Source organism: Sesamum indicum, linkage group LG10, assembly GCF_000512975.1.
Source record: "Sesamum indicum cultivar Zhongzhi No. 13 linkage group LG10, S_indicum_v1.0, whole genome shotgun sequence".
Lineage (NCBI taxonomy): Eukaryota > Viridiplantae > Streptophyta > Magnoliopsida > Lamiales > Pedaliaceae > Sesamum > Sesamum indicum.
In genome coordinates, this window is record NC_026154.1 from 6,309,403 (window position 1) to 6,334,582 (window position 25,180).

Sequence of the window (25,180 nt, forward strand, 5' to 3'; positions counted from 1 at the left end):
AACCAGTTACTTTTCATTTATTTCACTAGAAGAATATAACTTTTTATGATGGTTAATTATCATAGTTGAGTATAAAAAATTACGGTGAAAATTAACTAACTACATTTGTGCAACCCCTATTAAACGTTATTTCTGCAAACAAGGTGAAAATATTAACGTCGTCTAAAAATTATAGCAAATCTTTTGGCCATAGGTAAAATTATGACAAATATTGATAAAATACAGTTAAAATTTAAATTTTTGCATTGATTTTGTTTAACTGTTATAGATAGTGTAAAAGCTGATCAATGCAGTTGCAGTAACTGGCTGAAGGTGTTTTAATGTAGAAGAAGGAGCTCTAAGTCGCAGAACAAACTTCTCACGTTTATATTACTAAACGTGAGTTCATTACTTCAGTTCACTTATAGTCGTATTTGTACACTGTTGTTGCTTCTCCATTTTCACGTTTTTATAAGTAGAAACGCGAGGTAGTTATCAGCGGTTATTAGTGACCGTTGTATAAAGAAGATAGTCTGTTATCTTCTTCAACTGAACTGCAAGATTACTGAAACTTAGAAATTGAAACCGCAATGCAATGCTCTGCAAATTCGAAATCTTTTCCAGAAATTTCTTCTGTATTATTTATGCTTTCGCTGTGATACTTTTACAGATAGTATTAATTTATTATGATTTTTAATTTTCATAGAAATTTTAACATAGGGATTAATTTATTAGACGAAAATCGCCATATAACATTTATTGTATTTATAAATTGCCCCATTATTACAGCACACATATCAAATGTGCTTCAGCCATCAATTCTTAAAGTATAATTGTTAAATATCATCAAATTTAATCTTATTAAAATTCATAAAAAGTTTTATTAATTTAAATTTAACTGCAAAAGTAAATGGAGAGAAAATTCTAATAATTTAAAAAAAATAAATGCTGAATTTGAATTTCTCCATTGACCTCAGCCTGTGCAAATAATAATAATAATAAATGAGTGGAAAATAATAAAGTGAATTAAAATCTTGAAGAATCAGGGAGGTCTGTCCCAGCAAGAAAATGCATAATGAGGGAAAGGGCTCTAGCAGGCTGGTAGCTGGGCACTTGATGACCTGCCCCTCTAACTGTTGCAAATGTTAGGTTTCCTTCATACACTTGTGTATACCCCCCAACCTGATCCAAAATAAATAAATCATTTTAGAGGTTATTCAATTTAATTTTTAATCCCATATATATATATATATATATATATATAATTTAATGAAATAAAAATAATTTTGGATTGAGACGTTCACTGTAATAAAAGATAATATTAGTTACAAAATATGACGTAACAATATTAAAACTGTCGTTGAAAATATACATTAAGTGATTGTAATTTGGATCTTGTCGTAATATAACTCTTAGTGACAAGAATTACCTAAAAAGCGTCAATATCAGATAATCAATAGTACATTTATCCACTATTTATTCTCGCTAGTGACAATTTTTACGCAAATAATGTAATAATTCAAGCTACGAAAATTACAAAAATAAAAAAAAATTATCGCTGAATATAGATAATTATTGATAATTTTAAAACCATCACTTTTATTAATCACTAACATTATTTTTATTTTATTTTTTTTATTTTATTGGTAGTTTTTGGAGGGATAATTAAAATAATAAATTTTAATAAAATAAAACCCTGAAATGTTTATGTGCAGAGCAGACTTACCTCTCCACCAAGGAACCAAGGGTGCCATGAAGTCTTGATGGGAAGTTTCATCTTCTGGATGGATTGCTTTGTTGAAGTGACTGGTATCCTTCCATCTATGTCCCCACTGCACTCATCATACACTCAATTTCATGCTACACTCCATACTTTATATATTAAACATATAAATTATTATCATATACGTTCAATATTTAAAAAAAAAAAATAGATACATGAAAATTATTTAACTGTCCGATATATTAAAAGCTCGCCAAGTATAACATCTATAAGGCCACAAATCAGGCCAATTAGACCCCGACCAAATTCGTGATAAACAACACACATGTCATGTGATTGGTGCACAGTTCAAGAAGAATGATCAAGTGTATAACAAACGTGTTATAAGTTTGAAAAGTATTCTATTGTACGTTGAGAATTTGCACTCGGATTTAGATTTTCCAGACTCAACTCACTAACAAGACAGTTAATTGAGTTATATCTGTTGTACGATTAATTTGTACTTTAAACAGAATAACACGTTACAAAATAAGTATAATTACGTCTATCAAATTATTGATATTCCATTTATTGGGAATGAAGAAAAATATGGGGAGATGTGATTAATTACCTAAATATCCAAACTCGAAGGCCATGGGCCATGAACTCTTTGAGTAAAGGAATGATGGTTGCTGGGCTATCTGTCCATTTCTTGAGGACTTCGCTGCAATTTTCAGAAAGAAGCACTTTTTAGTCGGGCTATAGATATAAGTTAAAATCATAGATTTCACGTGTCAAAATACATCATCGGGGAAGTTTTTATCACATTTTTTTTATACGATATATATATATATATATAAAGGTAAAAATACATCAACACCTTTGAGTTAGGTCTAATTACACAAAACCTTCTATTTTTTATAAAATTATAAATACACCCCTTGAGGGATATTCGTGCAATGCATTCTTTGTAAATTACAAGTACACCCCTTGACGGGGTTTTAGCGTAATGTATTCAAGGGATGTGTGTAAAATTTCGTCATTGAATAGGGGGGTGTACTTATAATTACAACTACAATATGAAGATATACACTTATAATTTTGTAAAATGACTACGGATATTATTTGTGTAGTTAGACTGTTAAGTATGCCTAATTTTAATTTTAGTCCGATAACTATATTCATTTTTGTTTAGGTCCAATAACTTACGAAATTGCTTACATTTAGTCCTCTGGCAGATTTTCGGACAATTTTACCCTATGAGTGCATATGGACTAAAACTACCTTTTAAAAGTTCTAAAACTGCCTTTCAAAAGTTGCATAGGAGTAAAATTATCCGAAAATCTGCCAGAGGACTAAAAGTAAGCAATTTCGTAAGTTACTGGACCTAAACAAAAATGGACATAGTTATCGGATTAAAATTAAAATTAGGTATACTTAGTTGACAAAAATAATATTTTTCCCTATAAAAAAATATCAGTATAATTTACCTTAAAATAATAATAATAAAAAAAGAGACCATGATAATCAAGATTAAAGTTATTGAAACATGTACCTGCATGGTTGCCAAGCATAAGGGATTTTAGTGACATTGGCATGGAGAGCCTCCTGAACCTCAGGCCTATTCAGGTATGCATACACATAAGAGTCACTGCAAGGATCAAGACTCACACCCTGCACACTCAATTAACATTAATTACCACAAATATTAATTATATTTATTTAGTGAAAAATATTAATTAATTCAAATATGCTTACATATAAAAATATTAGACTTTATTGCAGTTTTCATCCTCTAATTATGCATATTTGATATTTTAGCCCTTTATATTATTAAGGTTAAAAAATAATCCTCCATATTTTCAATTTTTCAGAATTTAGGAGCCTGAAAATTTAAAATCGGCCGTCGGTCTTCCACTAGCACGTGCAAGGCACATGAGACTTTTCGGTCGATTTTAAATTTTCGGTCAAATGTGTCCTCAATTCAAAAAAATTAAAAATATACATGATTATTTTGCAATCCTAATAAGGTAAAGGATTAAAATGTCAAATAGGCATAATTTGAGAATAAAAGAAATGTAATTTAACCAAAATATTAAAATAAATTTAAGGATTAATTAGATTTTGCCATTCGGACTATGATGGTTTTTAATACTTTGGCATTTAAATTTTTTTTATGTCAGCTTGTCATCTCAACTTTACGAAAGTTTACATTTTGCTATTTATAACTGTTTTTCAACCAATTTTTTTGTAAAAAAAAAAACATCACATGCAGTGCACATATGATATTTAAGGATTATGTGATGTGATATTTTTCACATATGTACAGCATGTGATGTTTTTCCAACAAAAAAACCCTCGTATATGGCAAAATGCAAATTTCGTATAGTTGAAATGGTAAGTTGACATAAATAAATAAATAAATACTAAAGTATAGACGAACATAATTTAAATGACAAAATATAATTTACCCTTAATTACTCACATTAGCTTTCTTGGGCTTCTCTGTGAGGCTGGAATTAGAGCACAAGGGTGCATAAATGTTGTATATATCAATAGCGTTAATGCATCTATCAGCTTCATTAGCAGCCTCATTGCATTCATCTAACTGTTGCGTGGCGTTGGGGGAGAAATCGCAATACTTCATAATGCGATTTGTAGTCTCGTCCGAAACCAGAGCGTGCGTCCCAAAATATTCGTACATCCCTTTCACATCCGTCTCGTCGTCAATCACAGCATTCCCGATCTGTTTCAAAGAAATATACATATACAGAAATCATAAGATTGGTGAAGTCGAGACTACATGCATGACTTTTTAATTTATTTTGTAATCAGTTGACGAAGGTCTGTTTTCAGCATTTTCAAATACCCCCGAAAAAAATACGTTAAAACGCAAAAATTGACAATATCAGTGGTCCAAAAACAAAAAAGACAAAAATACAGTAACGAAAACATATCAACATTAATATCACTAATAATATATATGTATTAAGCGGCAATAATTTTTTACTTTGCCGCGATATGATCTTTAAACATTTAATAATAACCAAAAAAATGTATCTAAATAATTACATTTGCGCAACATTTGTAATTAATAAAATTATAAAAATCATTATTGTGATAAAATAATAATTACTGTTACTAAATACCATAAATTTAGTGATAATTTTTATATTATCATTTAATTTTTTTTAATAATCAATACTCTATAAATTGTCATGGTTATTGTAAGATTCAAATTTTAAAATCAATTTATGCCCAAATTGTTAATAGCACTCAAAATAAAACATGTAAAAGCAAGGACAAAGTTGCTCCACACAAAGTGGGTGAGGAAATGGGGTACTCTGTTGGTATACATGGTGGAATAGACCAGGCAACAACTTGGAGGAGAAATGATGTCTAATTATACTACAATACAAAATTGTAATAATTAAGAATGTTCAAATATTTATCAACTTAGTATTATTTGGGTTAATTGCATTTAAATTCTTGTTAAAATATGAAATTACAGTTTCTTTTGTAAAGAAAAAAAAATGGAATTACACTTGAACCCCGTTCGAGAATTTTCTAATTGTAACTATACCTTTTTCGTAAGGATTTGGACCGAAAGTATTGATATCATTAAAAAAAATTACATGAATTTCTGATTTGACCCCTCATCTACACACTTCCAAACACACAACACATGCACACATCAACAGGGGTTGAAATTGGGGTTTTATGTACAGATGTCAGCATGCTTCATTTAAATCCTAATGAAATGGCTGCAGCTATAAATGAAGAATTCTTGCAGAAAATACAAGTGTAATTTCACATTTTTGGAGGAGTTTAAGTGTAATTAATCCTTACTTGATAAATTCTTTTTGTTCTTTCTTAATTAAAAATAAAATTATGTCGTCTCGTGTCCTTGTTTTTATCTTTAATAAACACGCTTAACAAGTAAAAGTAATCACAACAATAAAATTAAGCACAAATAATAGAGCATAAAACTTTATGAGTGCATTTTTACCATCAAATAATAATGCAAATATATATATATATATATATATATATGATGTCTAATTAAATTAAATCACTAAAAATAATATGATGAGCAGAATGATTTAGGGTTGGCCCAATTTTACTCATGAAGGGTTGATTGTTAGTGACCCCATCATAATTATCTACTCCAAATTTAAATAATTTCTCCATGTGCAGGAAAATAAAAAAAAAATTAAAGAAAAAGATAAATTTTTCAATCATCAATCAAAGGGCTCATAAGTCCCAAGTGCATAAAAGTAAAAGTACTTACAATGATTCCTTTGAGATTGATAATAGTGTTGTTGGCCTTCAAATTATGATAGAGAATGGTGTGCGCCAACTGAGGGACGTAATGACCGGCGTAACTCTCACCGGAAATATAGAAATCTCTGTTTTTATATTCTGGAAATCTCTTTAACCAGTTCAACAAGAAAACGTAGTTGTCCATAGCCGTCTTTCTATCTCCGCCGATTTCAAAGTCAGTCGTCGTATTTGAGTATGAGAACCCGACCCCGGCTGGAGACTCCAGGAACAAGACGTTTGCCGCTAGAACCAATTGAGATTGATCAAGTTCTGTAGAGGAAGAACTACATTTACATGCACTGGTTTATATATGTTCTTTTTAAAAAAATTATACATACACCCCTTATCCCCGAAAATGCCAACATCATTAATTACACAAACTATCTGTATCATGGATAGTTTCTGTAATTACAGAAAATCTGAATAATTTGTGTAAATAGACCATATATTAAGGGTGTAAATATAATTATCTATTAACAATCGTAAAAGACCATGCCTACATGATTTACTTAAAATTATTACGTCAGGTTAACAATGCAACAATGGGATCGAATAAGATAACAAACCATAGTTCCACGCGAATCTGTTCTTGTAGAGTGTTTTGCCATCGCTATGAACCCGGAACGGTCCGAGCTCCTGCATTGCTCCATAAGCAAGGGAAGAACAACCAGGCCCTGACAAATATTCAAGATGAAGTAGACAAATACTTCGTATTTGCAGAAATCTTTACTTTTTGAGAAGTGATAAATATATATATATATATAAGAAAGAATAGAAGTAGAAGATAATGCTTATTGTTTGTAAATTAATTTTGAATTATTTATAAAAATACCCTCATATCCATTTTCTAAAATAGAAAAAAAAAACATTTTTTTTATTAGAGTTTAATAAATTAGGAATTAAAAATACAGATAAAAGCTAAAAATTAAATCAAAGAAGATAAGGCAAACACGCCCTTAAATCTAGTGAAAAAAATGAAATACTAGTTGCCCTAGGTATCATAATTCCACGTGACACTATCAATGAATTATTGCAACAAAGACTATACACATAATTAAATATTATTTCAAATTAATGTGGGACTAGTCCCGACATTAATCATTGTACAAAATGCTACAAACCAATTTAGACAACCAATGAACTGACGATTCCAACACTAAAATTTAAAAAAAAAAAATGTTGTTGTTTTCTAGAAGGAAAATGTTCTTTTTTAAGTATTTGGAAAAGGGAAAAAAAGAGTCAACTAATGGGGTTTCCAAGAAAATAAAGTACTTATAAATAATTTAATTTTTAGCCCATAAATAATCCAAATATTCTAATGCAAGCAACATTAAATAAAAACAGAAGCAGACTTTTGAAATACACTGACACCTTTTCTCTTCTCGCATCTTAAAAGAGAAGTAACCATTCTTTTGATAAATGTAAGTGTCAACATTAAAATTTTCAAAATAAGAAATGGTGAAAAAGATCAAATTTCATTATAAAATAGTCAAGAATGTGAAAAAAATTAAGTGGGATTTGCTTTTGTTTTTTGGTCTCGACAAGACAATGCTATTTAATATATATTTATATATACACGGACGTTATTTATTTATTTAAAAAAATATTTTATATATACATATATCATGTATATGCTAAATAAAATAAAAAATATTATATAATTTACACGTAACTCAAATAAATTAGGAATTCGGACTAAAATACTGATGTAACTTTATAACATAACCAAATGCTACCCTCCAATACTTAAAGTTACAACTTTTTCTTATGAAAATTTCACCATGTTGTCTTTTTTTTTTTTTTTAATTATAAATTTTATTACAAAAGTGAATTTCTACAAGATAAAAAATATCACTCCTCGTACTTTCAGTACTAAAATTATAATTATTCAAAAAAAAAAATCACCTAATTAACCCACCCCCACCCCCACTCTCACACACACACACACAAGAGAAAAGGAAGAATTAAAACACAAGAAGAAAAGTACCTCCATTGAGCCATAGAAGAAGAGGCAATGATTTGTGAGAGCGCTGAGCCTCCACAAAGTAATAATAGAAAGCTCGGCCGGCCTTCCGATCCACCGTCACGTACCCACCGTACTGCTTGAACTTCACCGGAGGCTGTCCCGGCAGCCTCTCAATCCTGTCACTCTCCTTCGACCCTACTTGCGCATGAACTTTTGCTCCATGGAAAACATGATGACGACTCCCATTGAAATGGCTTCTGTCCATGCCTGTGCTGTTCTTCAGCTTCTCACTGTAAAAACGCGACAGCGCTGCGATTTGCTCCTCGCCGCTGCTCTCACCTGCTGCTGCTGTCAAGCATGCCAGCAGCAGAGCCGATGAGAACAGCAGAATTAGAGTACTCATCACACCTGTAATTGCTTTGCTTTCCGTTCAAGTAATTGAGAGAGATGAAGAGAAGAGAAGATGGAGATGGGAATTGGGATGAAGCCAATTTTTTCTAAGTATATAATACAGTGAAGTGATGATTGCTTTGTTTACATGTGTGCAAAGTCTCAACGAACCCCGGAGAGACGTTGAGACTGGATGCATGAATGATGGCGATGTTTTCTTTTTGCTCTATCGGACGAAAATACCCTCCCACTTGATGTTAAAAAGTTTCCGGATAAGGGTATAAATTACGAATATTTTTTCGTTATTTGTAAATTTATAAATATTTTTTTGTCATAATTTATTGTAGGGGTATTTTATAAGGTATTATTATTTTATAGTAGTATTTGTAATTTTTCAAATAATAAGGTGGTATTTATAATTATAGCAAATTTCATGACAGTTTATTGTAATTTACCCTAATAAATAAAATTTAAAAATAAGATGTTATGAGCTTGTACGTAAGGTTCTTTCGGAAAAGTAAGGAGTTCCAGTCTCCCAGCTTATTTTTAATTAACAAAATTCTTCAATTTCAATCGTATTAATTATAAAATTATCATTCCTAACCTCTTACATGCTTTGATAAAATAATGTATCACGAACTTATATCTAAAATCAGATCTAATATCTTATAAGCACTATAAATATTTAATAAGATATATTAGGACAAAATATTTTTTTAGTCCCATAAAATAAGACAGAATTTTTTTTTGATACCACAACTGTGACATATAACTCTTTTAGTCCCGTAAAATTCAAAAAACACTCATTTTTAGCCCTAAAATCACAACGCACATAGTTTTATGAGACTAAAAATACGTGATTATGAGCTTTATGAGACTAAAAGCGACATTTGCCATAATTATATTACCAAAAAGAATTTCACCCTCATTTTGAGACTAAAAAAGCATGTTGCCCGATATTTTAAATAAGCTTAGGGTAAACACCATCTTGTGTGTAGAATTGTAGGGTTTGGCACATAGGGATGAAGGGCAAAATGGTCATTTTTTGTTGTATGTATGTTTGTGTAGGTTTATTTATATTGAAAGATTTTTGTTGGAAAAAGAACATGGTATAACATGACAGATTGGTGGATTTATGGGGTATATTTATTTGAGTGAATGTGCATGCACCCACATGTTGTACATTATAGCTTGGCATGTTACCACTGCAATATGCAACATGGAAATGCCATATTATGAGCTTCTACAAAATTCTTTTTTTAAAATAAAATAAAATACTTCCCCATTTTTGCTCTTATTAATAAACATATTTAAAAAAAATTAGGCTATAAAGATTAACTCACTACTCTTTAATTTATGGAATTCATATTTAAAGTTTGATTTAATTTAAAATTTAATTAGTCGGAGAATTGAATAAACATTCTTTTGTATATATACATATATATATATATGTTGGTCCCAAACTCACCCACATATACGGGTTCGAATTCTTATTATGTGTTTGATAGAGCTAAGCGTACGTCATGATTTTTTTGTTAAAAATTACATGATTTTGATTTTTAGTGATAATAGATCAGTTATAGAAATCCTATCCGTCATACATGATTTATGTGCAATTCTCCATGACGGGCCTGTGAGACGTCATTCGTACTTTCCCATTTTCTCTTGTAACAAAACACACACATATATATATATTAATCCAAATTATATATGTCAAGATGGAAATGTCAAGTTCTTGTTTTTATTTTTTGTGGTTGAGGATATATTATATATAATTAAGTTGGTTTTTATTGGATTAAAATAAATAATTTGGATAAGTGGTGGATTCATATTCATTGGTGCATATTTATGATTCATATGTAGATCACAATTAAGAGGTCCATTGTAATTAGGGTGTCAAGTCAACTATTGGCATGTGCGATGCTGATATAAATATTGTGGTGAATTAGACTATTTATATATATATGTGTATGCATTATTGACATAAGGACGGATTTGTACTGTACTAAAAATCATCCATTTCCAGAAGGGTATCATTCTGCTTGTCTAACAAAAGAATAGAAAACTTTGATATACTATTTCTTGGAAATTTCCCTTAACTTTATGGCCCACCACAAAATCATTAGGGAATTTATTTTAGATCAGACGTGTCATTATTGATGTTTTATTTTATATGTTATTTTATTTGTATATGAAACTTACGTTATTTTAATATTTTTTATTTGAAATTTGAATTTGATAGGTCAAGTATGATAAGTCTATTAAGTTTGGATTTGGGTTCAAGTCTCTCAAGAATCTCTAGAACCACAGGTTCGGTAAGAACAACACCAGAAAGGTCATAATTATAGTCCTTTTATCTAATTTTGATCGAACATGTGTGGTGGTTTCTTATACGTCATCAGGTTTAGTTCAAGTCGGACACTGAACGGTACGACTAAAATGTAGAGCACACGGATCTAGTTAATTATTTATATTATAATGATCATGTTTGAGGTCTTATTTGTCATTCTAGAGAGCTAGGCGTGACCTGCAAAGCGATTTTCAAGAATATCTAAATACATCTTGTTTTACATTCATATAATTATATATATATATATATATACATTAACGCGGGCTATAGATCACATAAATCTTTGGAGAGTTACATAAATGAAAGTTTCGAGGCAGAGTCAATTATTATTTCTTAAAAAGGATATTATCAACACTAAGTGTATGATCAAGCTAGAAAGGTACAAATATCGATTGCGTGGTATAAGTTGCCATTTTATTGTGTGACATATTTAGTTTTCAAGAATTTTAAATTTTGTGGAGGGATTGTTGGGATTCAGGACTAAGTTTTAAAATTTTCTACATTGCTAAATTATTTCTAACATTTTATTTCAATTTATAATGTCCCTATTTCATTTAATACTTATTTAAGGTTTATGACCCATTATTATATTAATTTAATTATAATTTTATAAGATTTAATAAGTATTTAGTCAATACATTTTATATGTTTATGTGGGGAATTTATAGTTGAGTTTTGTTGTAATTGGCATGTTAATATTGCTAATTTGTAATAATAGTTAGTCTAAAATATGAATACTAATATGTAGTGAAATCCATAGATTAGAGTGAGTAGACCAAGGAGAAGTGATGTTGTCTCATATAGGAATATAATGGGAAGATGTTGTGCCTTGATGTGTACATAAGTAGATGCCGGGAAGAGATTATTTCATACTCATTTTTGTCCCACGTTGAAAGCTTATTGGATAAATAAACTACTTATATTGAGTTTAAGGTTCAACAAGTTTTTGAAATATTATGGAGTTTAGAGTAAAAATGGGGTTGCTCCATACGTGCGTCGCTAGTGTTGGTGTGTGCATTAGGATGAAAGTCTCCGTATATATTTTTTTGCAGAAAAAATATTTGGATTAAACAGAAATTGAGTTTTAAAATTATTATTATCTGATTCATTTCGAAACTATATTGCAATTGCTTAAACTTTTTTCAATAAATTTATTATAAAAATTGGTGAGTTTTTATTAGGTTAATAAGTTTTTTATAATGATCGAATTCTTAAAACTATTTGAAGGGTCGCTACCTTCTTCAATTGTGGCACATTAGTCATTTTTCAATTTGAAAAGTTTTCATATGGGCAGTTCCAAAATACTTTTTTCCTCTTATAAGCATTTTAAAGTTTTGACAACGTGACTAAGGATTATTTTCTAGTTTCTTCGTGATTGTACACATTAGATGGGACACTATTATATAATAACGGGATTTTATTTCAAAGTCGTTATCGACATTCAATACATGCACATTGGGTGAAAATCATGGCTTAAGGACAATAACAAGAATCTTGACTCTCCGTCAGTACAGTAATTTTTAATTGCGTGATTTTTATATAATTTATTTCATCTCTATATACAATATTGGGAATGACTAATTATTATATTGATGTTTTATATATAAAATTATTTTCAGGTATAATCATAAACATATATCACACAATATCTCCAACATATATTCCACCGCTTAACTAATTTGGGGGTTCTATAAAAATCCCTCATTTTACAAGTAGGAGAGAAATTTTCATGAGAAGAAAGACGAAGAAGAAAAGGAAAAATGCGCAGGAATAATATCAGTTTGATGTTGTTTGTACGAACGAGGCCATGCCAAGCCTCTCATCTAGGACTCAATGGTAAGGGATAGTGCTTGCTTCAGTCCCACATCAGCAGCAGATGAGAGGCTCGTACAATTTATTAGTCCCAAGGCTTCATCATATTTCCTTTATGACATGCCTTTTCAAAATAAATTGTACGACTCCTAGCTACCAGAACAGATAATATTTTGAACAGAGACTCTGATCGCTATATGCAAGCACATGCCAAATCTATTTCAACCTCGTCGGTATATTTACTTAAAAATATTTGACATACATTTACATCGAAATATTTATCTTACACGTACTTATTTTCAACTCTTAATAATAGTAAAAACATCATAAAAAGATAATAAAGGTATTTGCATCATGTAATTAATATCTCACTATATATATGACCAATTTACCATAAAAGCTCTGATATGACTTCCCACTCGATTACTATATATTCCATTGTTTAATTTATTATTATATACTCCGACTTGTTATAAGTCTCACAATTTTATTCTTAAAAAACGTTCTGTTAGAAAAATAAATCCTAAATCTTTTAATCTTTTCGTCTGCAATCAATATAAAATGTCCGCAATTCTTATATCCCTGAATTACTTAATCTCATGAAATTGAATCAAAGTATAACAAGACGACGAGGATGATGTGGAGTAGTTGAACAGAGGAGCAGAAGAAATAATGGAATTAATGATGATAAATTATTATTACAGGAACAGTGGGGGGGGGGGGGGGGGGTCCCTCCATCTCCCCAATAGAATACTAAGAGGAGCCTGAGGCAGGTGCCTTTTTCTGACAATTAAGTACACTCACTTCTGTTCAAACGGAAATTGAGATGGAAAAAGGTTGTTGTCTTTTTACATGTTTTTCTTTCTTTGGTATTCTTTTGGATTCTTTCCACTAAGTTTTGTCATTTTTTCCTTAACAAACTCAAAATATCAACTAGTACACATTGGCCAATCGAGTATCCGCGAAATTGAGGTTCCATAATTTTATAAATTATAAATATAATTTATTATTATATAAGTGTTAATTTATTGTAATACTAAATTCTGTTTAATTTTTTATTATTAATATATTATTTACTAATAATTGAAATTTAGAATACTACTGAAAAAAATACTCTACATATCATGGATTAACTATTGCTCTCTTCATTCCATGAGTTATTTTAATTTGCTTTTTTTTTTATAAATTAAAAAAAGTTAATGTATTTCCCCTTTTTAAAAATTGTGTAATTAGGTTGTGAAAACGAATTGTTGACAAAATTGTACTATAGTTGTATGGTCATGTTAATTTGTAACTCAATTGCAATTGGGGTTGATTATATAATAGAGGAGGGGTATAATGGACAATTTAATCAATTATTTGTTGATTTTCAAAAATAAGATAATAAATTTAGGATAGACAAAAATGATAAACGGGGCAGATGGATCGGGGACCGGCCCTAATTGAGCGGATTAGGGTTTGAATTATTTAATTTGGGTTTGGGAATGAGCTTTTATTTTGTGGACTCGACTGAGTTCATGAGGGGTCTGGAGTCTTGCCCCAGAACCGTCGTACATAATTATTAAGAAATACATTTAATTTATTGAAACTTTTATTTTCATTTAATACATATATTTACAAATTAAGTTATATTCTTAATATAGTTATAACTTATTAAATATTAAAAAAAATTATGCTGATTAAATAAAAATAATAGAAAATTTAATTTGGTTTTGCACTTTCAATCCACAATTCAAATCTGATTGGGGTGAGGCAAATTTTAGGTCCAAATTAAAGGCAGGGCAAGTGTCGAGTCCTATTTTATCAGTGGACTTCGAAACTTATTTAATTATGTGTAATATTTTAAAATAATTACTAAATCATACATATTAAGTGACAGAAATTCTTATTCTATCACTATAATGAGTTTTGTAATAATTATATTTACACCCCATCAAGTATTGGTTTTTTACAGCAATCACTCCAATATTTTAAAAAATTACAGAAACACCTCCCGATGACATTTCTAACATTGAAAAATATATTAAACTTTGAACAGGTCAATAGAGATCTTTTATTTTTCGTCGGAAAAGACTGTCGGGAATAATTTATGTAATTTTTCAATAAGTAGGAATGATTTGCGTACATAAATAATAAATGAGAGAGTATAGATATAACTCTCTCTAATTTTAATACTGACAACTGCTTTGTAAAACTTGTCACCAGTAAGAACTAGCAATAAGAAAATCGAGCATAAACCCGTCATTGAAAATAATTAATGCCACGCGTATGATAACAATAAATAAATATTGTCATTATATATGTTCGTCTCTATAGATATATAATTAATTATTTATAATGATATCTTTACGTACAATTCTTTTAACACTAATAATTATATTATGACGGGACCAAAATTATTATCTTTACTTAATATATATTTTTAATAATAATTTTAAAATTATTGCTTAATATTTTATGAGATATTACCTTTAGCAGGTGTGATTTTATATATATATATATATATATATATTTGTCTTTGTCCCTTTCACCACAAAAATCCAAATGGTGAGAAACAAACTCTGAGTTGTGTCCCTCACTTGGCTTTGAAGTTAATTTATAACTTTGAGAGATGGCCCATCAATATTATACCATTTGGGATGCGACTTCAGTGAACTACCCTCCAAAAGCGCTGTTGCTATCCACGTTTTCCATAGCTTTTCATATTTCTCTAAATATCGCAATGTTATTCACGAGCTTTGGCGCATTCCAAGATTCCAAAAATACGGCTGCATTTCAATGGCACGTCATTTTCTAAGAAATGGTTTTTTTTTTCTTTTTTAGAAAAATATATTAATTACTACTGATATAGTATTTTTTTTATAGGGTTTGATATAAGTACGAATATATTAATAAAATATATTTCAGGCAGATTAAAGTGAAATAATATTTGAAATTATGGTAGTTCTAATGGAAAGGGGAAACTGTATGTGTTTTTTTTTCCTTTTATACTAGATTTTGTATATTTTTAGTCTCGTTACTTACAGTATCTTTAAAGATAATTCTTAAACTACTTTCGAGATTTTTGAAAATAATTGTTTTAGGCTCTTCTACTGATTTTTGTTAGGAAATTAGCAGAAAAAATCACGTTGAAGTCACATGGTCGTTTTTCTTCCATTTTGAAAGAATAACAGACACGTGATTTACACTTGGTTTTTTTCCCCATCAATTTTTTAAGGGAGCATTTGGATTGATGGGTTCGGATTTGAATTTTGAAAAAGGATTTTAAATAACTCAATTTTAAAGGAATATGAAATCCATCAATATTCAAGAAAATATAGTTTAGAACTAAAAATGAAAGATTTGAAATCGTTTAAATTTTAAATTACCCGAATAAATTCAAAGAATTTGTTATTAAGGATTTAACACATAATTTGAAATCCTTCAATCCAAACGCAATCTAAGGGAAGTTGGCAAAATGACTGAAAGTGAGACTTTTTTACAAGTTACGAGATTATTTTTTAAAATCTCGTAAGTAATTGAATTGAAAATGTATTAGGCTAAGATATGGGACAAAAAATACAATTTCTCTACTATAATCGAAACCAAACATTTCAGATAAATAAAGAGGTTCTTATAATTATATTTAATGAGCGTTGTTATGCTGGTCGTTATTTTTCTCTATATTATTACTTTTCACAGCTATTTATTTTCTTTCTCTACTACTTATTTTCAATCATATATCTTTTATGCATCAATTTTTATTCTCGTATAAAGAAAAATTAAATAAATTAAAAAATAATAACAAAAAAATTAATTTTAAGTTATTAAGAAAAACACAAAAGAAAAAAATATATATATAAATGAATAGAAGATTGTGAAGCCTATTTGAACAATCTGGGCCTGAGGGCCCAAATGTGCTAACAGTTTGGACTTGTCATGACTGTGGAACTGGACTAAACTAAATGGGTTAAACCAATTTGGGCCCAATTGGAGAGAAGCCCACACATATTACTCTACATTCTATTATGGATTCGAACCCATTTAAGGATCTGTTTGTTTGTTAGGAATTACAATTTTTTTGGTTTGACATATCTAAGTTTTTTGGAAAAGGGAACACATTTCTTAAAATTGGGGATGTTGCACTAAAAATTCGATATTTAAATCCTAGTAGTTTGGTGGTACTAATTTATATATATATATATATTTAATAAGAATCTGTCCATAACAAATTTGATAATTTACTAGATATTTATCATCTATTTTTCTCAGTCTCACGTCTTTTCCACATGCGTATATATGTCCAAATATATATGTGTCGGGGTAGTTTTGTCAACTTATTTAAATATAATTTTTAGTTATTTATTGCCAATTTATTTGAATATGATTTTCATTCAATTTTCTCAGTCTATATTCTCTGCAAAAAGCTTATTACATGTTTAGATATGTACAAATTAATCTATAAATTTAAAAACAAAGAGTTACAATCTTTGGAGAGGATCTTTGCAATTAAAAGCTACACCCCCAATTCTTCTCTCCAAACATAGTCCAAGGGATGAAAGTTCTTTTTCAATGCGGATTCGTAGTCCTCCCTGGAGTCAGGACTTATGGGAGAAAATTATGGATTATCTTATCGCATCAAGGCATTGGGAATTTGATACCGTAAAGATGTTAGCCTCAGTTCATCTTGGCGATGAGTTGTGCATTTAAGCTTTGGACTTGATTTGTCATGTGCTTATCTTGGCTCGTTGTTATGTATGATTTGACTTGGCTTGCTACTATGTGTCTTGACTTGACTTGTTGTCTGATTTAACTAGTTGTGTGACTTGACTGCTTGTGTGGTGTCTGGCATGTTCACTAACTCTTGTTGTATGGAATTGTTTGGAAACACCTCTATTCACTAACTCTTGTTGTATGGAATTGTTTGAAAACTACCTATGACGTACTAATTACTACCTATTTATTCGAGGTGAAATAAAGTTAAAAGTAAGTGAATTTAATTAAAAATTGACATATGGTGAATAAAGTTAGTGAAAAGTGCAAAAACACGTGATAATATGTTTAGAGAGAGCTTAAAGGATAGTTTTGAGAGTAAGAGAGGTGTCCTCGACCTGAAGAGACCAAACCTGTATTTATAGGGGAGTGTCTCGTCTGCTGGGGGTCTAGATTCTTGTGGAATTTGGTTGCGATGGTTGGAATAAAGGGTAGGTCGTCCTTATCCGCAGCTGGACGTGCATTAATAAGAGTCTCCTTCAATCTAGGGAGACCCCTAATCTGCAATGAGTCCTAGCAGCCAAAGAGTCCCTCGTTGCTTACGTAAACCTCTTAGGATTGATGTGGTCTGAGGTGGCTGTTGACACGTGGGAGAGTGGATCGCCACATGCATGGAATTTTTAGAATGAATATTTTGTAGGGTTTTAACCATAGTCGGAATGGGGAGATATCCTGGACCTCGTCCCTTCTTCTTGGGCTTCTTAGGAAGTAGATTATGGGCTGAAACATCCTTGACCTTGTGGGAGCGTTATAAGTGTGGGATGTCCTGAATCTCAAATCTTGAGAGCGTTATGAGTGTGGGATGTCTTGGACCTCGAAGAGTGCCATAAGCCTTCCTATTTCTTTCTTTTTGAGTTTCTTAAGTCTCTTACTTATTTTTATACACATAATTTTTAATTTATAATTATATTTAAAGATTAATTATACTTAAATTTTCTCTAAAAATATAAAATTATATTTTTCTCCAATCCAAGAACTCCATTTATAATTGTACACCATCCATTTCGAATTATTATCATTAAATATAAAGTAAATGTTGAGGAATGAAAAAACTAACCATGTCATGAGTAATTCATAGAAAATAGTAAAAGAGGTGTAAAATTAAAAATTTGAATACTTTTTTTTTATTTTTACTAATAATGAGCATTTTTTTCACCCAAAGAAAAGAATACAAATGTAAATAAAAAATTCTCACAATGGGTGCAAGTTTAATTTATATACATATATATATATATATATAAATTAATTTCACATTTTCCAAGGACTAACCCTTTAATTTAATTCATAAAATATATATATATATAAATTAATTTCACATTTTCCAAGGACTAACCCTTTAATTTAATTCATAAAAGATACGCATGCCAGGTAATGTCTGACACCAGAATGTGACCAAAAAATCCCCACTGCAAGCCAACCATGCAACAGGTAGGGATTTTGAGAGATTGAAATAGAGAAGCAAAAGCAATAGAAGAAAAAACCTATGTACAATCTGGATCGGAACACAGTGGCTGTAGTGTAGTGTATATAGGATATCTTCTCATGAAAAAAAGCTAAACAAAGATGATGAAATCTGAACCTCCATTGTATCATCAGTCATTAAAGGTGAAAGGGAAATGTGCCTCATTAGATGTCTCAACAAACTATTCCTTGATTCAGTCTTTCTTGGTCCTATAGCACAGGGAGGGGGAGCATAAAGCAAGAAAACTGATCACCGCTGCCGGCGAATTTGAGTCTAGGAAGTGCTTGAATGAGTTTCACCATCCGGCGTCTTCCTTTTCCGACTAATCCCGGATGGGGGCCTGCATAATTCAACTTACATCAGACCGGAGATAATGCTACAAGCAATTCGCGCCGTTTGGAATTGTTTTGGAAAATAAATGACATATTAACTCATGATGCTATTGAGGGGTGGAGGAAAATAAGTAGTGAAAGGAGAAAAGACAGCGAAATGATGGAAATGTGAAGGGAACAAATTACCCCAAGTGCAGGGTGGTGTCTGAGTCTTCATCTTCAAGTCTACCGTTGCATGCCGTTTCAGGGCTTCTTGAACCTGCCTTAGAGACTGGGTTGCTCTTTTTAACTGTTGAATGGAACTCGATACAAAGTGGACTTGCATAACTGGTTGATGGGAACAATGTTCGAAGTTCTTCAACCTACATTAACCCGACCAACGATTTTTTCATGAATAAATCATGACTAAAGAGCCAAGAGAGCGAAGATATTGAAAGCTTTTTTTTGCCTGTTTGCGTAAGGTCTCGTTTTCTAGCACTGCCCGTTGTTCCTGCAATGATCGAAAAGCAATGACTGCTTAGACCAGGAAAAGAAATTTCCCGTGCAAATTTTGTAGCTAAAGTTTTCAAATATCAAAATAATTCTGATGCTCAACTTTTAATTAAATTTCTTGGTTGAAGTAACTTCACTTTTATAAACTAAGCAATAAAATGAAACAAATTCTTACCTGAACTCTAGATTGTGCTAGTTGCTGCATCAATAATTGCTCCTGAAATTTTTCAGAAAATTATTTTTCAGAACCAAAAAATATATATATAATTAAAACATAAATACGTTTCTGGTTCCGGTATCTCAAATTTAATTGAGTAAAATAAATTAAATAGTATAAACAACTGAACACAAGTGTTGAACCTTCCTCTCCTTAATGCACAGCAGCCCTTCATTTAGTTGTTGTTCTAGCGCACGCAAGTCTTGTAAGCTCATGCCCGTGAAGTCTTTACCCAAGAATCGCCTACACGTCATAGCCACTGAGAGAATAAAATTACAGATGTTCGGAAAATCCATGGTGATATTCAGGTTATAAAAGTAAATCATACAGCTGCTTTAATTTGAGCTTTTCTATCTCCTCTTTGAGGACGTCCACCTCCTTGGGTTGCTGCTTCTGATTAAAGAGAACATGCCATACAAAAGCAACTTAGATACCTCAATTATGGCCATTGTAACCAAGACATGTAGTTCGTCAACAAGAATATTAGAAAAATTCTCGGTCAGGATGTGTATTTTTATAACAGAAATGAAGACGAAAATCCAGCTCTTTTCAAAATTCCACGACTGCTTCCAGAGGTAGGAATTTCATGAGTTCATAGGTGACTATAATATTAAGTTTGTTGGTTGTGAGAGACATGCAGCAAAGTTGGAGAGAATAAGACTAGAGCAGCAACAGGCGAAAATGCAGGTAAAAAGAAATCAGCACACCTCTGGTTTTTGTTCCACTGCAGGACCCTGTGTCAATTCCAAGCACTTCTTGTATCTTGTAAGTATCTTCTTCATGCTGCAAACAACAGACAGAATTTGATCATGTTCACTATAAATGCCGTCTCACATGACTAACAGATACGGGTAAGATGAATACACTAATCTTTAAGTTACTACAAAAACATCAGGTATGATAAAGGAGACAGTGTTTACATCCTCTTTCTAACCTCTTGGTATCTCTCGAAACTATTGCTTTCAACTGAATTTCTTGTTTTGGGAAAAACATTAGACAAACACATGGGGGCAAATGACATGGTTCGAGCTTAGACATACTAATAGAAAACATGTTGGATAGGACAATCTCGGGATGCATACAAACAACTCCTCAGCAAACAGAGGTGTATTTATATTTGGTAGTTAAACGATGCCAAGAACACAGCAATTCTTGAGGAAAAGACGGTGAATGTACTCGACACAAAATGTGATTTCTTGGAAGATGAAGGTTAACCAAATATCAACCTCAGATCACAAGAAGTAAATGGATATAAAATTTTCATTCTTATGAATATTCTCAAAACCAACAAGAAAAGATTCCGGGAAAGACGAATATTAGACAATTAACTGCAGATCAGGAGATTATACTAAACTCTCGTTCTCTGGTTAATTTCTCTAAGTCAACAAGAAAACACAAAAGCACAATAACCCCACTTTGAATTGAATACACAGAAAGAAAATGGCATAAAATCTGTAGGACTCCCTTTGAACTAATAAAATGGCATAAAGACAGAGGGCATAAAATCAAGAGGAAATTCAAAAGGGAATTAATACTCATTTTTCAAACATTTCTTTAATGGTTAGATTTTCCATTATTCAAGTCCCAATTTGAAGATACAAAAGTTGCACAACTACAGAAAAGGAAACAGCCAACAGCCCATCAGTCAGAAAGCACAATGTCATCTACCACACCATGACTTTTCCAATTTTTAAGTACTAAGATCCCTATGCAGCAATCTTTCTTAGAAATAGCAGAAAAATCTGGGGGACTTGACAAATCTAACATGCAAAGCTATGTATGATCTAATTTTTGCAAGCATATTCGGATATTATATATAAACTTGTGATCTGTATACAAATTGGAATAGAGATTGAGATACCATGAGTTACAAATCTATGAAGTATTACTGCAAAATCCTGCACCCTTTGCGGCATAAAAACCTCAGGAGTAGAAACTGATGAAACAACTCAAAATTAGAGATTATAACTGGCAGAGAATATAATAAAGTTGAGATGAGAAGCTATCTTCTCATTAATAGACACCAAAAGTTTTTTTTTTTTTTTAAAAAAAGGAAAATTTGAGTCACCCCAAAAAATCAAATTTAATGAAAAGAAATCAAAAGGGCAACATGCAAGTTCAAAAACAAGAAATCAAGACAAGTAATCGAAAAATCAAAACCAAGAAATCCACTTAAACAGTTCATCAAAACCTCTGCACTTGAAGTTGGAAAAAAGAAATTAAATCAATGAAGAAGAAGAAACACATGCAACCACATGAAGAAATCCCCAAACCACACCAAAAACAAATCCCGAAAACAAAGTTGAAAGAAGAGAAGAAAAAGAGCCGCATGCAGACCTTGAACTAGAGAAATCAAAGACCTTTCCAGTATTAGAGAAAATAATGACGGCGACATCAGCCTCGCACAGAACCGACAGTTCATAGGCCTTCTTAAACAACCCCGCCCGCCTCTTCGAGAACGTAACCTGCCTGCTATTCGCATTCTCAATCTTCTTTATCTCGATCTTGCCCCGACCCATTTCACCTCTCCCTAAACCCACCAAGAATCTGCAATCAAACCCCCCGAAGAAACCCAACTCCTCCTCGATCTCTCCGAAAACCCGGCCTTCTTTTCAACTCAAAAAAACAGAGTTTCCAAACAAGAAGAAAGCAAAAAAGAGAAAGAATACAGATAGGCGTTGGAGAGAGAGAGAGAGGGTATTTATAATCCCACAAATGGCACTGAAACGGCAATCTTTTGCATGGCCTACTATTCTATTCACTGCATGACTCTGTTTCTCTTTCTCTCTCTAGTTGCCACATTAAGCTCGGACTTTGCTTTTATTGGGTTTTCTTTTGCCTCCGTGGATCCCACTTTCCTCTTTTCAGGTTTTCACATACGAGAAATCACATCCCAAAATCTGCCTAAATTTGGCAAAGTCTTGGAAAGACTCCTCACCAAAATCTACATACATATACACACACACACACACACACGCGTCTACTGTTAGAGAGAGAAGGAAAGGGAAGGTTGTCCTTTTTGGTAATTTCACCAGCCCATCCTTCGAAGACTTTTTGGTCTGAATTGGGTACACATTCACTCACACCCTTTTTACATCCACGACTACGTTTGAACTTAGCAAACTATAACGTTGACCATCAGCTAATGTTTCGAGTGGATACTAAATGACATTTTTGCCCTTGTTCTTCAAGAAGTCGATATATCTTATTAAATTTACTATATATATATATATATACACACACGCTATCCATTAAGGCTCGATTTATTCAAATTTGAATCTCGTTGATGGGCGGTATTTTAATTTAAATACTCCTTTTTTAAAAAAAATAAATAATTGTCAGGCAGAATGTTGCTTAAATGAATCGTTTTTAGTTCACATTAAGTATGCATCAACCGTTTATTATGTAATTATTCATATACCATTTTATGTTCATTTATATATATATATAAATTTAGAGAGTGGTATCTTAGATTATTAAGTTTTATTAGTACTATTTTATTTTTGAATTAAAAGTAATAAACATTATTAATATTATAAGTCATCAGTTGTTTTGAATTTAATAATTTTAAATTTGTGAAATGATAACAACCAATCGAAATTTACGAAAAGAATATTCAAATTAAACATTGGAGAAATAAAATCCCTAAGAGGAACAATTGGTAATTTATTCAAATTCCTCAAGTGAATGGTAACAAATCATCAAATGAATGAACAAAATTGGAAAAAAAAAAAGAATTAATAAAAGATATTCCGTTTGTTGACTAATCTTGACTTAATCCTATTTCATATTAAGAAGAAATTTAATATTTAATTATAGCTAATTTTCATAATTAAAAATAAATAATTATAGTAAATAGTCATTAATTACAGTCACTCAATGATTGTTGGTCGGGATTTTTGTAAGTACGATTAAACATAATTGATACAACTCATAGTTATGGTGAACAATTTAAATTTATATAACTATAATTAATTTTTATTTTATTATTAAGTGAGAATACCATTTTCGTCTCATACTGTTTTTAGGATGTCATTAATTTAAATATTTCTAATATTTATTTATTTATTAAGTTTTCTAAACGTCTTACTGACGTAAATTTTGTATAACTTTCTTATTTGTATTTTGGTTTTAATATTTTTAAGTTCATTAATTAAAATATGTTTAAAAAATAAAAACTATTTTTTAAGTGTGGGACATACATTAATAATAATTATTTATCACATTGTTAGTCCGAATTTAATGAAATTTTAATTAGTAATAAATTTTTTTAGTATTTGCGACAAGAAAAAAAGAATTAAATCCCTCCCGACAAGTGTGACTCGAGAGATAAAGTGTTAATTACTTTTATGTAATCTCAATTTTCGATTTACAGAAAAGCAAAGTGGGATAAGTATTTCTCAAGAATTCGAATTAATTTCTCTTTATCTTTTCAACAATTTCTCTGTTATCTTTAAGATGAGGGTACTAATTTAATTTGTATTTATCTTAAATAGATTTATATTTTATTCTATTAAATATAAAAAAACATTAATTAGAAACTTTTAGATTAATTAAAAGTTTACTCTATTTTTATCTAAATAAATTCACCTATCAAAGATTTTAGATACATATTTATATTTATTATAATTTATAAAAAATTAATATGAGATGGTCATTAGCAACGTATAAATGTACCCTTATATATACACATTAAATAAAAAGCAATAAAATAGAAGTGATATGGCAATAATATATTTATTTATTATAATAATTTCATAAACAAATATTATTATATAATTTTTTTATTTAAGAGTCTCTAAATTTATAATTTTTTCTTTCTATAAAAAAAAACTAATATGAGATTTAAACTTAATTTAATAGTAAAATTTTTAATACTTCTTACTTCTTTATCTGTTGAGAATGTCATAAATATTCTTTCAAATTAATTATCATATTTAATAAGTTGTACAATTATTATAGTTGAATATCTGCAATAACAAAATATTAATATTTATAATTGAATAAAAATTAAAACTTGAAGAGTATGGAATTAATACAATATCGTACTTGTGTATATATATAATTATCTCGACCCAAATTTACTTTTATGAATTGATATTTATTTATCCTAAAAAAGATATATATATATATATATATTGGACGTAGAGAAAATATTTTTTATAATATAACATAATAAACAAAGTATGGAAAAAATATTGTAATTCTAATTGTGTGCATTTACTTTGTAAAGTAATATTTTTTATTTATAAAGTACCTTTTTAAGTTTTAGTTAATATGTTTTTATTCATAAATTTATTTTATTATTAGAATATAAAAATTTTTAATGAGATAATATAAAATGTTTCAATAAACTTATAAACTCACCCAAACACCCTCTAAATTCCCTTTCTACCCAATACC

At 30.3% G+C, this 25,180-nt stretch overlaps 2 protein-coding genes across 2 annotated transcripts; both read right to left on the minus strand.

Moving 5' to 3' along the window:
- LOC105172131 (serine carboxypeptidase-like 40) lies at positions 912 to 8,487 on the minus strand. The gene is made up of 8 exons (XM_011093471.2): positions 7,992 to 8,487; positions 6,571 to 6,678; positions 5,973 to 6,247; positions 4,167 to 4,427; positions 3,237 to 3,355; positions 2,313 to 2,405; positions 1,706 to 1,811; positions 912 to 1,161 (listed from the first exon to the last, which is right to left on the minus strand). Exons 1-8 carry the CDS (start codon positions 8,371 to 8,373, stop codon positions 1,006 to 1,008), a joined length of 1,500 nt encoding a protein of 499 aa, XP_011091773.1. The 5' UTR covers positions 8,374 to 8,487; the 3' UTR covers positions 912 to 1,005.
- On the minus strand, positions 18,743 to 22,563 carry LOC105172132 (agamous-like MADS-box protein AGL15). Its single transcript, XM_011093472.2, has 8 exons — positions 22,115 to 22,563; positions 20,485 to 20,560; positions 20,106 to 20,170; positions 19,921 to 20,020; positions 19,736 to 19,777; positions 19,517 to 19,558; positions 19,255 to 19,430; positions 18,743 to 19,076 (listed from the first exon to the last, which is right to left on the minus strand). The coding sequence occupies exons 1-8, from the start codon at positions 22,294 to 22,296 to the stop codon at positions 19,010 to 19,012; spliced, it is 750 nt and encodes a 249-aa protein (XP_011091774.1). The 5' UTR covers positions 22,297 to 22,563; the 3' UTR covers positions 18,743 to 19,009.

What these genes read in the sequence shown, in the direction of transcription:
- LOC105172131 (XM_011093471.2), bottom strand. Translation starts at nt 8,373, where the DNA reads ATGAGTACTCTAATTCTGCTGTTCTCATCGGCTCTGCTGCTGGCATGC. An exon ending in TATGCTTGGCAACCATGCAG is followed by an intron (nt 2,406 to 3,236) that starts GTACATGTTTCA and finishes TGAAAATTGCAG; the next exon opens with CGAAGTCCTCAAGAAATGGA. An exon ending in CTTGGTTCCTTGGTGGAGAG is followed by an intron (nt 1,162 to 1,705) that starts GTAAGTCTGCTC and finishes ATTTTGGATCAG; the next exon opens with GTTGGGGGGTATACACAAGT.
- LOC105172132 (XM_011093472.2), bottom strand. Translation starts at nt 22,296, where the DNA reads ATGGGTCGGGGCAAGATCGAGATAAAGAAGATTGAGAATGCGAATAGC. An exon ending in AAGCTCAAATTAAAGCAGCT is followed by an intron (nt 20,021 to 20,105) that starts GTATGATTTACT and finishes TATGACGTGTAG; the next exon opens with GCGATTCTTGGGTAAAGACT. An exon ending in TAGCACAATCTAGAGTTCAG is followed by an intron (nt 19,559 to 19,735) that starts GTAAGAATTTGT and finishes CGATCATTGCAG; the next exon opens with GAACAACGGGCAGTGCTAGA.